The sequence below is a fragment of the Melanostigma gelatinosum genome (assembly GCF_949748355.1).
Source record: "Melanostigma gelatinosum genome assembly, chromosome: 1".
In the NCBI taxonomy this organism is placed as follows: Eukaryota; Metazoa; Chordata; class Actinopteri; order Perciformes; family Zoarcidae; genus Melanostigma; species Melanostigma gelatinosum.
This window is the reverse complement of record NC_136634.1, coordinates 104,491-117,905: the sequence shown is the minus strand read 5'-3', so window position 1 is coordinate 117,905 and position 13,415 is coordinate 104,491. Positions and strand designations below refer to the sequence as shown.

Here is a 13,415-nt window from a genome sequence, read left to right as displayed (position 1 = left end):
CAAACTTTGTATTTGCATAAAGTGGACAGTTCTGAGAGTAATGAGTGAATGGTAATTACATCATATGAGGTGCACCAAGCTATCAACAAACTGTCTGAAGGCAAAGCAAGTGGCTTAGACCATATTACTGCTGAACACCTTAAAGATGCTAGTCCGAGGTTAGCTCCTCTCCTCGCTATTTGTTTTACTGGCTTCATGGTTCACGGCTTGTTACCAGACTCAATGCTGTCTGTTCTCTTTGTGCCAGTCATTAAAAACAAAGCTGGTAAAGTATGTAGCCTAGAGAATTACAGGCCCATTGCTTTGGCCAGCGTCCTGTCAAAAGTCCTGGAAAGAATCCTGCTGGACAGAATACAGGACTTCATCACCTCCACAGATAACCAGTTGGGCTTCAAAGCCAAACATGGCACTGACTTGTGTATATATGCCTTAAAGGACATTGTAAACAAATACAGAGGTCAAAACTCATCACTTCTTATGTGTTTCATTGATGCCTCCAAAGCTTTTGATCGTGTTAATCACAGTAAATTATTTTTTAAACTGAGCCAAAGAGGTGTCCCCACATACACAGTGAGAATTCTGGCTTACTGGTATGCGCACCAGAGTATGAGAGTAAAATGGGGTAAAAGTGTGTCAGCCCCATTTGGGGTTAGCAATGGTGTCAGACAAGTTCTGTTTAATCTGTATATTGATGATCTGTCATGCAATTGAAAGCCTGTAATCCTGGTGCATGATGGGTAATACTCTGGTTAATCACATCATGTCTGCAGATGATCTGGTGATCTTTAGTCCTTCTAGCGCTGGTCTTCAGCAGCTCCTCACTATATGTACTGTGTACGGTGTGGAACATGACATCAAACACAACGCCAGTAAGAGTGCTGTCCTGATCTGTAGAACTAAAGAGGACAAATGTCTAAACTTCCCTGACTTCAAATTGTCTGACAATAATCTTGGTGTCTGTAGTGAAGTCAAATATCTTGGTCATTTTTTAACAGAACACATGTCTGATGATAACGACATTTCCAGGCAATGTGGTATGATGTCTGCACAACAAAGAGTCTCACGTTAGTCTGGTCTGTGTACAGATGGAGTGAAGATGTCTCTGTTCAGAGCATATTGTACTCCACTCTACTGCACACTTGTGGTCAAACTACAGAATAAAGAGTCTACAGAGACTTCAAGTAGCGTACAATGACGCCATGAGAATACTGTTAAAGAGACAAAGATGGAGTAGTGCTGGTGAAATGTTTGTGGCTGCACGAGTCAACACTTTCCAAACAGTTTTAAGAAATCTCATGTACAAATTCATCTGTCGACTGAATGACTCTGTAAATGGGATCATACTTGTTTTAACCAACATAAGGTTTAGCACCACACGCTACCAGTCCAGCTGTGGCGACATTGGTACAGCTGTCTCTTTGTAAGGCATTGCTAGGCCTCCGTACTTTTATTGTTTGTGTCTGTTTTTTTATGTATCTGTCTGTATGGACCCCGAGTCTGAAATAAAGTCTATCTATCTATCTAAACTGTCAAACTCTCTCTCTCTCTCTCTTGTTCCTTCATCAACACTTTATGGCCCAAATTATGTGGACACAAGTTCTAGTGTCTTCGTGGTCTCAGTCTCTTAGTTTGGTCTCAATAAAGTCAGAATCACATGTTACATTATCACGTGTTCATAGAGTCAGAATCACATGTTACACTTGAACACCTTTAGATGTGGTTTTTAGATTTAGCAATCTTTCTGAAGTCAATCATGTTTTATATGACATTTTCTGGTGTTGTTTATTATTTGTAATGTGTTTTTGTCTTTTGTGCACTGTGGACTGTGTCCATTGTTGTCTGTATGAGTTTTTGGTGGCAAATGAGTTTCCCCACTGGGGATTAATACAATTTTCTAATCTAATCTAACACTCTCACATATGTTTATAGTGACAGAATCACATGTTACACTATCACATATTAACTCTGTGCTGTTCTGTAAAAAATGTAATGAGAATGAAAACAGTTTGGTCCCTACTCAGTTTATTTCCTGTATTTGATGAGAGTTAAATCACAGAATGCAAAATTATAGTATTGATTAAGGTACAGTTTTTTAAATAGTTATTTCATTGGCCAGTTGGTTTTAAAATGTTATATTTGTATAAAAAATATCTGCAGATTTTACATATAAATGGATTAAGTGATTCTTCTTCTACAGTTCTGAGGCGAATATCTTCTCCCCCCTCAGGGTTCTACAGACAAAAGACATTCCTGAGCCTCCCCCAACACACACACACACACGCGCACACACACTCCTCCCCCACAGTTAAACCTCACCTGCAACAACAAAGGAGTAGGTGTGTGCGTGCGTGTGTGTGTGTGTGCGTATATTTTGGGGGAAGGACGCGGGGGAATCCGACCCCCACCTGAACATCTGAAGACTCATTCAGGATCGCATGCCCTGCTGCATTGTGGGTAATGATTGTAAACGTGTGGTGGCCTGCAGAGCTGAGCTCTTAGACAATTAGAGAGCAGCTGATCAGTCTGATGACAAACATTAACAAATGAATGGAAACAGCATGAACACACATCAAACCACACACAGACACACACACACAGGAAATGTAATCTATACATGACACACACATTAAGTGTGACCTCTGCATTTAACCCATCCATACTGATTCAATTTAATATATTTATACAGCTCAAAATCAAAAATCACAATTTCTCCTCAGAGTTCTTTACAATCTGTACACATCCTCTGACCTTTAACCCTCACATCGGAACAGGAAACACTCCCCAAAAAAAAACTTTTAAAGGGGGAAAAAAAGAAGAAACGTCTCTTACACTATCACATATGTTCATAGTGTCAGAATCAAATATTACACTGTCACATATGTTAATAGTGTCAGAATCACATGTAACACAATCACATGTGTTCATAGTGTCAGAATCACATGTTACATTATCACATGTGTTCATAGTGTCAGAATCACATGTAACACAATCACATGTGTTTATAGTGTCAGAATCACATGTTACACTATCACATGTGTTCATTGTGTCAGAATCACATGTTACATTATCACATGTGTTCATAGTGTCAGAATCACATGTAACACAATCACATGTGTTTATAGTGTCAGAATCACATGTTACACTATCACATGTGTTCATTGTGTCAGAATCACATGTTACATTATCACATGTGTTCATAGTGTCAGAATCACATGTTACACTATCACATGTGTTTATAGTGTCAGAATCACATGTTACACTATCACATGTGTTCATTGTGTCAGAATCACATGTTACATTATCACATGTGTTCAGAGTCAGAATCACATGTTACACTATCACATGTGTTCATTGTGTCAGAATCACATGTTACATTATCACATGTGTTCAGAGTCAGAATCACATGTTACACTATCACATGTGTTCATAGTGTCAGAATCACATGTTACACTATCACATGTGTTCATAGTGTCCGAATCACATGTTACACTATCACATGTGTTCATAGTGTCAGAATCACATGTTACATTATCACATGTGTTCATCGAGTCCGAATCACATGTTACACTGTCACATATGTTCATAGTGTCAGAATCACATGTTACACTATCACGTGTTCATAGAGTCCGAATCACATGTTACACTATCACATGTGTTCATAGTGTCAGAATCACATGTTACATTATCACATGTGTTCATAGTGTCAGAATCACATGTTACACTTTCAGATATGTTCATAGAGTCCGAATCACATGTTACACTATCACATGTGTTCATAGTGTCAGAATCACATGTTACACTATCACATGTGTTCATAGTGTCAGAATCACATGTTATATTATCACATGTGTTCATAGTGTCAGAATCACATGTTACACTTTCAGATATGTTCAGAGTCCGAATCACATGTTACACTATCACATGTGTTCATAGTGTCCGAATCACATGTTACACTATCACATGTGTTCATAGTGTCAGAATCACATGTTACATTATCACATGTGTTCATAGTGTCAGAATCACATGTTACACTTTCAGATATGTTCAGAGTCCGAATCACATGTTACACTATCACATGTGTTCATAGTGTCCGAATCACATGTTACACTATCACATGTGTTCATAGTGTCAGAATCACATGTTACACTAACACATATGTTCATAGAGTCCGAATCACATGAAGGTTTAGACGTAGATATTGTTGAAGTCAATTTGTCAAGGTCAATGGGAGAAAAAACATCTAAATATATATCAGGGTTTACAGTTGTTTCTATGGTTCCTATATTTGAGGATAGATCGGTACTGGTTGAGGGGAGGAGATTATTCATTTCAACATCAATAAAACTGTTCAATATCAACGTTTCTTTTGTGCAATTATGTGGATTCAACCGTTTGGTTATATTTCGATTTTCAGCAGTTTAGTAATCGATCATAGGCCGAGCTTGTTTTTGTTTCAGTAATGATGCTTCTTTTTATTGAGAACGAGAATTTGTTCATTGACAGTTTGCTTTATTTATTTACTGTTCATTTCTTATTCAGTTTTTTTAAACTTATTTGTTACATGTTCAAAGTAAATAAATACATATAAAATGAAATGATTGTCACTGTCTATTAATAATCATCATGAATCCCATCACTTTATGACTATGAGTACAATTGTTAAACCTGTGTGAGATAAGCATATTGTTTGTTTTCATGGACGGCCGAATGCTGCGTCACTTTAAATGTTGCCGTCGCAAGGAATTATGGGTCGGCATGTTATTCTTTACTTTGGTAAAGGAAGGTCCAGTGTTTCCTATGCTAAAGGAGATAGGAAAGGAAGCATTGAAGCACCTTTCCTCAGCATTTAGAGGATTCAAAAGGTCTTATCACGGATGACACTTAGATACTTCAAGTTATTTCACTCAGTGAGGAACCTTCTTCAGAAGTCTTCATATGGCATCATCCACACTTCTGATTGGAAGACAACCTGCTCTACCTCTAAGCCAGTCTTTGAACAAATTCTTTTTAAAATTAAAAAACGTATCATTTAAAAATGAAATTGTCAAATTATAAAAAACTCAAATTATTTAAACAGTCACAGTAATGATTTATTACACAATAAATAAAAAAAAACATTTTTTCACAAAGAAAATATATTTTATTGAATAAATGTCAAATATTTGCACAACTTTGAATTCCAGTAAAACTAAATCAAAACAAATTTTAAGACAGGTGGTTTGTAGTATTACATTATATAGTAGTCAGTAGTATTTGTGGGGTGCTGTATTATATTATATAGTACTCAGTAGTATTTGTGGGGTGCTGTATTACAGTATATAGTAGTCAGTAGTATTTGTAGGGTGCTGTATTATATTATATAGTACTCAGTAGTATTTGTAGGGTGCTGTATTACAGTATATAGTAGTCAGTAGTATTTGTGGGGTGCTGTACTACAGTATATAGTAGTCAGTAGTATTTGTAGGGTGCTGTACTACAGTATATAGTAGTCAGTAGTATTTGTGGGGTGCTGTATTACAGTATATAGTAGTCAGTAGTATTTGTGGGGTGCTGTACTACAGTATATAGTAGTCAGTAGTATTTGTGGGGTGCTGTATTACAGTATATAGTAGTCAGTAGTATTTGTAGGGTGCTGTATTACAGTATATAGTACTCAGTAGTATTTGTGGGGTGCTGTACTACAGTATATAGTAGTCAGTAGTATTTGTAGGGTGCTGTACTACAGTATATAGTAGTCAGTAGTATTTGTGGGGTGCTGTATTACAGTATATAGTAGTCAGTAGTATTTGTGGGGTGCTGTACTACAGTATATAGTACTCAGTAGTATTTGTGGGGTGCTGTACTACAGTATATAGTACTCAGTAGTATTTGCGGGGTGCTGTATTACAGTATATAGTAGTCAGTAGTATTTGTGGGGTGCTGTACTACAGTATATAGTAGTCAGTAGTATTTGTAGGGTGCTGTACTACAGTATGTAGTAGTCAGTAGTATTTGTGGGGTGCTGTACTACAGTATATAGTAGTCAGTAGTATTTGTAGGGTTCTGTACTACAGTATATAGTAGTCAGTAGTATTTGTGGGGTGCTGTATTACAGTATATAGTAGTCAGTAGTATTTGTGGGGTGCTGTATTACAGTATGTAGTAGTCAGTAGTATTTGTGGGGTGCTGTACTACAGTATATAGTAGTCAGTAGTATTTGTAGGGTGCTGTACTACAGTATATAGTAGTCAGTAGTATTTGTAGGGTGCTGTACTACAGTATATAGTAGTCAGTAATATTTGTAGGGTGCTGTATTACAGTATATAGTAGTCAGTAGTATTTGTAGGGTGCTGTACTACAGTATATAGTAGTCAGTAATATTTGTAGGGTGCTGTACTACAGTATATAGTAGTCAGTAGTATTTGTGGGGTGCTGTATTATATTATATAGTACTCAGTAGTATTTGTGGGGTGCTGTACTACAGTATATAGTAGTCAGTAGTATTTGTAGGGTGCTGTACTACAGTATATAGTAGTCAGTAGTATTTGTAGGGTGCTGTACTACAGTATATAGTAGTCAGTAATATTTGTAGGGTGCTGTACTACAGTATGTAGTAGTCAGTAGTATTTGTAGGGTGCTGTACTACAGTATATAGTAGTCAGTAATATTTGTAGGGTGCTGTACTACAGTATGTAGTAGTCAGTAGTATTTATGAGGTACAGCTGGCGTATCCCTCGGCTCGTCTGGAGATCTCCTTTTGAAGTGAATTCACCGTTTCTAACAACATGGAGACTTCAGCTGCTTTGTCCTCTTTATTCTTGATCAGCTTCTGGATCTTCTCCTCCAGATCTGACAACACACAGTATATTTATGATACTGGAATACTACAGTAGTACTCCTGTTCAATGAATGTGAACTAATAATAATACCTCGTAGCTGTAGGAGTTTGTCCTCCACCTGTTCCTTTATCTTCTCGGCGTCCTCCATCATCTTCCTCAGTCGTTCTCCAGCTTCATCTTCAACCGTCTGATTGGACTTTTTCTGGTTTAAAAGCTGAAAGAGCTTCATCACATCATCCAGCTCCTGTTACACAGACAGAGGTAGTGATCAGAATCATACTGCGTAAAGTGTACTACATACTCAATCTCTACTGCACACGACATACTGCACACTCAAACAGTGCTGCATACTGCATAAAGCATACTAGATACACAATCTGTGCTGCATACTGCAAACTCAAACAGTATGTACTGTATACTGTGTCAGTAGTCCGACTGATTATGTGTCAGTAGTCTTACTGCTTCTGTGATAGTAGTCTTACTGCTTCTGTGTCAGTAGTCTTACTGCTTCTGTGATAGTAGTCTTACTGCTTCTGTGTCAGTAGTCTTACTGTTTCTGTGTCAGTAGTCTTACTGTTTCTGTGTCAGTAGTCTTACTGATTATGTGTCAGTCGTCTTACTGCTTCTGTGTCAGTAGTCTTACTGCTTCTGTGTCAGTAGTCTTACTGTTTCTGTGTCAGTAGTCTTACTGTTTCTGTGATAGTAGTCTTACTGCTTCTGTGTCAGTCGTCTTACTGTTTCTGTGTCAGTAGTCTTACTGTTTCTGTGTCAGTAGTCTTACTGTTTCTGTGATAGTAGTCTTACTGTTTCTGTGTCAGTAGTCTTACTGTTTCTGTGTCAGTAGTCTTACTGATTATGTGTCAGTCGTCTTACTGCTTCTGTGTCAGTCGTCTTACTGTTTCTGTGTCAGTAGTCTGACTGCTTATGTTTCAGTAGTCTTACTGCTTCTGTGCCAGTAGTCTTACTGATTATGTGTCAGTCGTCTTACTGCTTCTGTGTCAGTAGTCTTACTGCTTCTGTGTCAGTCGTCTTACTGCTTCTGTGTCAGTAGTCTTACTGCTTCTGTGATAGTAGTCTTAATGTTTCTGTCAGTAGTCTTACTGTTTCTGTGTCAGTAGTCTTACTGCTTCTGTGTCAGTCGTCTTACTGTTTCTGTGTCAGTAGTCTGACTGCTTATGTTTCAGTAGTCTTACTGCTTCTGTGCCAGTAGTCTTACTGATTATGTGTCAGTCGTCTTACTGCTTCTGTGTCAGTAGTCTTACTGCTTCTGTGTCAGTCGTCTTACTGCTTCTGTGTCAGTAGTCTTACTGCTTCTGTGATAGTAGTCTTAATGTTTCTGTCAGTAGTCTTACTGTTTCTGTGTCAGTAGTCTTACTGCTTCTGTGTCAGTCGTCTTACTGTTTCTGTGTCAGTAGTCTGACTGCTTATGTTTCAGTAGTCTTACTGCTTCTGTGACAGTAGTCTTACTGTTTCTGTGTCAGTAGTGTTACTGCTTCTGTATCAGTAGTCTGACTGATTATGTTTCAGCAGTCTTACTGTTTCTGTGTCAGTAGTCTTACTGCTTCTGTGTCAGTAGTCTTACTGCTTCTGTGCCAGTAGTCTTACTGTTTCTGTGATAGTAGTCTTACTGCTTCTGTGTCAGTAGTCTTACTGCTTCTGTGATAGTAGTCTTACTGCTTCTGTGTCAGTAGTCTTACTGTTTCTGTGTCAGTAGTCTTACTGTTTCTGTGTCAGTAGTCTTACTGATTATGTGTCAGTCGTCTTACTGCTTCTGTGTCAGTAGTCTTACTGCTTCTGTGTCAGTAGTCTTACTGTTTCTGTGTCAGTAGTCTTACTGTTTCTGTGATAGTAGTCTTACTGCTTCTGTGTCAGTCGTCTTACTGTTTCTGTGTCAGTAGTCTTACTGTTTCTGTGTCAGTAGTCTTACTGTTTCTGTGATAGTAGTCTTACTGTTTCTGTGTCAGTAGTCTTACTGTTTCTGTGTCAGTAGTCTTACTGATTATGTGTCAGTCGTCTTACTGCTTCTGTGTCAGTCGTCTTACTGTTTCTGTGTCAGTAGTCTGACTGCTTATGTTTCAGTAGTCTTACTGCTTCTGTGCCAGTAGTCTTACTGATTATGTGTCAGTCGTCTTACTGCTTCTGTGTCAGTAGTCTTACTGCTTCTGTGTCAGTCGTCTTACTGCTTCTGTGTCAGTAGTCTTACTGCTTCTGTGATAGTAGTCTTAATGTTTCTGTCAGTAGTCTTACTGTTTCTGTGTCAGTAGTCTTACTGCTTCTGTGTCAGTCGTCTTACTGTTTCTGTGTCAGTAGTCTGACTGCTTATGTTTCAGTAGTCTTACTGCTTCTGTGCCAGTAGTCTTACTGATTATGTGTCAGTCGTCTTACTGCTTCTGTGTCAGTAGTCTTACTGCTTCTGTGTCAGTCGTCTTACTGCTTCTGTGTCAGTAGTCTTACTGCTTCTGTGATAGTAGTCTTAATGTTTCTGTCAGTAGTCTTACTGTTTCTGTGTCAGTAGTCTTACTGCTTCTGTGTCAGTCGTCTTACTGTTTCTGTGTCAGTAGTCTGACTGCTTATGTTTCAGTAGTCTTACTGCTTCTGTGACAGTAGTCTTACTGTTTCTGTGTCAGTAGTGTTACTGCTTCTGTATCAGTAGTCTGACTGATTATGTTTCAGCAGTCTTACTGTTTCTGTGTCAGTAGTCTTACTGCTTCTGTGTCAGTAGTCTTACTGCTTCTGTGCCAGTAGTCTTACTGTTTCTGTGTCAGTAGTCTTACTGTTTCTGTGTCAGTAGTCTGACTGATTATGTTTCAGTAGTCTTACTGATTATGTTTCAGGAGTCTTAATGTTTCTGTGTCAGTAGTCTTACTGATTATGTTTCAGGAGTCTTAATGTTTCTGTGTCAGTAGTCTGACTGCTTCTGTGTCAGTAGTCTGACTGATTATGTGTCAGTAGTCTGACTGCTTCTGTGTCAGTAGTCTGATTGTTTCAGTAGTCCTACTGCTTCTGTGTCAGTTGTCTGACTGATTATGTTTCAGTAGTCTTACTGTTTCTGTGTCAGTAGTCTTACTGCGTCTGTGTCAGTGGTCTTACTGCTTCTGTGTCAGTAGTCTTACTGTTTCTGTGTCAGTAGTCTTACTGCTTCTGTGTCAGTGGTCTTACTGCTTCTGTGTCAGTAGTCTTACTGTTTCTGTGTCAGTAGTCTTACTGCTTCTGTGTCAGTAGTCTTACTGCTTCTGTGTCAGTGGTCTTACTGCTTCTGTGTCAGTAGTCTTACTGCTTCTGTGTCAGTAGTCTTACTGCTTATGTGTCAGTAGTCTTACTGCATCTGTGTCAGTTGTCTGACTGATTATGTTTCAGTAGTCTTACTGCATCTGTGTCAGCAGTCTGACTGATTATGTTTCAGTAGTCTTAATGTTTCTGTGTCAGTAGTCTTACTGGTTCTGTGTCAGTAGTCTTACTGCATCTGTGTCAGTAGTCTTACTGATTATGTGTCAGTAGTTGGGCTGCTTCTGTGTCAGTAGTCTTACTAGTTTTGTGTCAGTCGTCTGGTTTAAAGCAGAGTCTGCAGCCTCCTTGGCCTCTCTGGCCATCTCTCGGTTCTGTTCAGTCTTCCTCTTCAGTGCTTCGATCTCGTTCTGCAGATCTTCAGGTCGACGATTCATCAGCTTTGTCTCGATGTCATCTAGTTTGTCTGTCATCTAAAAAAATAATTAAATAAAAAACGTATTGAAATACATCAGGCAGGGCCGAACTCAAGTGAAAGATGTTTGAGACATTTTAAATATTGTTTTTTATTGTTATTGATCGTTACGTCTTGGATTCGGTCTTTGGCCACGTCTCTGTCTTGGCTGTCTGTGTCCAGGTCGTCATTGGCTTTGTTCTGAGCTTTCTCTGCTTCATACATATCTCTGCTGATCTCTGTCACATCAATGTTCTTTGTCCACTCCCTCAACATAAAAAACAATAACAAGACAACTTCAAAATACATCTGTGGTCAGATATCAGATTGGTGAGGTCACTCATTCAGCCACTAATCGATAAGCCAGGAGGTCAAAACAAACCATTAGGGTTCATTCTCCAGTGAACTGAAAGTTAACAGATGTTTCATGTTTTCCCAGAGTTAAGACTTAGGCACTTTTTTTAGGATCATGTGTTATATTAGTTGAAATTATCTTTACATCCCAACAGCAATCAATAAATCAAATTCTCTCGAAAAAGAAAAGAACTTACAGCATCCGTGGATGTCGTAGGATGGCAGTAAGCCTGTGCAATGATTTTATAGTTATGTGTTTTCAGAGAGCTGACAGTGATTTCTTCTTTTAAAAGTTTGTGTTTTAGCTGAAGTTTTTATTTTTTAATGAGAGTTTTGTGTTTGGCAAAAGTTAAGGTTTATTTTAAAGTTTTCGACTTTTAGTCGGAGTTTCATGTTGACGTTTTGTATTTTTTTAAATTTCACGTTTTTATGAAAGTTCAATCTTTTGGTGGTTAACTTAAAACTATAAAATTAGAAAGTTTGCTCCGGTTGGTGCATAGTGATTTTTCAACATGTCGGCTGGGTTATGAACATTGTCATTACTGTTCACTAAAATAGGTTTTCTTCGGCTGGAATCTTGCAAATACCAATAGCAGCACTAAAAGGAGGCAGCGGACACAGATTTCATTCACAGGTTATCCATCTCTACTTACTGAATTATTGTCGGAATACAGTGACAGCTTGAGCAAATATGACAAAAAATATTTTTATCAAAATGACCAACTGTAGCTTTAAACCAGCTTAGTGCGGCTCCTTTGGTGACCTATAAATGTTCCAGTCTCTGTATTAGAATGAAATTGTCAATGGTGTCGAATGCAGCACTAGTTTGTTGTTTTGGTTAAAGTTGTGTTTTAGTTTAAGTACTGGGTTTTAGTTAAAGTTTTGTGTTTTAGCTTAAGTTTTGCGTCAATGTTAAAGTTTTTTGTTTTGGTTAAAGGTGGTGTTTTGGTAAAAGTTCTAGGTTTTAGTTAAAGTTTTGTGTTTTGGTAATAGTTTTGTGTTTTAGCTTAAGTTTTGCGTCAATGGTGTTTTGGTTAAAGTTCTGTTTTTTTTTGTTAAAATGTTGTGTTTTAGTAAAGTTTAGTATTTTAGAAACAGTTTCTAGTTTCGTTAGATAATAAGATCCCTTTTTCACAGAGTCAACAGATGTTTAGATCTTTAGCTAATACTAATTTCATGCTTTCAGACACTGACTTGACTTCCTCAGCTTTCTGCAGCAGAGTCTGGGCAGTCTTGGTGTGCTCCTCCAGGTTCTTGGGGGATTTGGTTGCGTTGGACAGCAGATCATTGATGTCATTGATCATTGATCTGATCTGATCTGGTGATTGTGGCAGCTGGATATCCAGAACAGCTTGGGCCATTTTCTCGATGTCCTCTGGAGGAACCCTCTCATCTGCTAGGGAGGAAACCTGATTACTTATGTTTTAGTATCTTTATATATGAACTTTGTTACATATCATATCATCCGGTGCATTAACCTGTTATAAGGTTTGTAGTGTTTTATCCATGTTTTCTTGTGAGCAGTGTATGAGGGAGCACTCATTTGTGATGACAATAACACTGTCCAGGGTGAGTGGAGTCACTTGAAATAAAAAGAGTCTGGTTGTGTTGTGAACTTTCTGAACGACGCTTCAACAAAACATACATCCAACATGTGAAAGGTAAAGGTTACTGGAGAAAGATACATCACTTTTTTTGTGTTTTAAAGGAAACAGTTCAAATCTGCTGCCGTTTTTTCTTTTATCACAGTCACTTACTCTCCTCTAGTTGAGTAAATGAGGCTGCTAATGCTTTAACAATAAGGAATAATTCTGTTTGTCACGGAGTTAATATATTCACTTTCAGACACAAAATTATCTTTCAAGCCATCATTACCACTGAGATTTTTCTTAAAGCTCTGATATATGACTTTGAGGTCAATAATACAGTCTCTCATCTGTAAACTGGTCAAAGGGCTGAACCATAGTCCTCCAGGTGAGGACCAGGTTCCTGCAGTTTCACCTTAACACTGACCTATGAGGTAGTTTTTGACTTGCTGGATGAGCTCCTTGGTTTTATTTTTCTCTCTCTTGAGGGAGTCCATGTTTTTGTTGATCCGGTCCTGAAGGTCTTTCGCCTGGTCTTTGGTGTCCTGAGCTTGCCATTTGGCATCATTGATCTGACACAAAATAAAGAGTTAAAAGATTTATTTAACAGTGAAGCAGTAACGTGACCAACAATCTGATAGTGTGGCTCAGTGTCACCTTGTATCTCAGTAGATTGAAATAATGAGTAGACTTAAATTGTTTTTAAACTGTCATATACAGTACATACAGGTACATATATGAAATGTGCCCTGAGCAATTAACTATCCTAAGCATTAGGAGCAGTGGGCTGCTGTAAAGAGCCCGGGGAGCAACTTGGTGTTCATTGTCTTGCTGATGGACATGACATGTGAACAGTAGGAACAGGGGATCAAACTACCAACCCTGTGGTTAAAGGTGACCTGCTCTACGCTCTGAGTCATAATCAACTGGGTTTTTTAAGTAACCCGGGAAGTGTCATATACCTGCCACTTACCAACT

The 13,415-nt window shown here is 38.3% G+C and overlaps 1 protein-coding gene across 1 annotated transcript in view; it reads right to left on the bottom strand.

The window, feature by feature from the left end:
* Window positions 1–5,170: 5,170 nt before the first annotated feature.
* Window positions 5,171–13,415, bottom strand: part of lamb4 (laminin, beta 4) — a 41,212-nt gene continuing 32,967 nt past the window's right edge. Inside the window, exons 29-34 of the mRNA XM_079268288.1 lie at window positions 12,865–13,009; window positions 12,046–12,244; window positions 10,630–10,765; window positions 10,346–10,516; window positions 6,909–7,062; window positions 5,171–6,828 (exon numbers count right to left, since the gene is read on the bottom strand). Coding sequence (XP_079124414.1) covers window positions 6,689–6,828; window positions 6,909–7,062; window positions 10,346–10,516; window positions 10,630–10,765; window positions 12,046–12,244; window positions 12,865–13,009 — 945 coding nt within the window. The 3' untranslated portion in view covers window positions 5,171–6,688. The remainder of the gene's footprint in view (window positions 6,829–6,908; window positions 7,063–10,345; window positions 10,517–10,629; window positions 10,766–12,045; window positions 12,245–12,864; window positions 13,010–13,415) is intronic.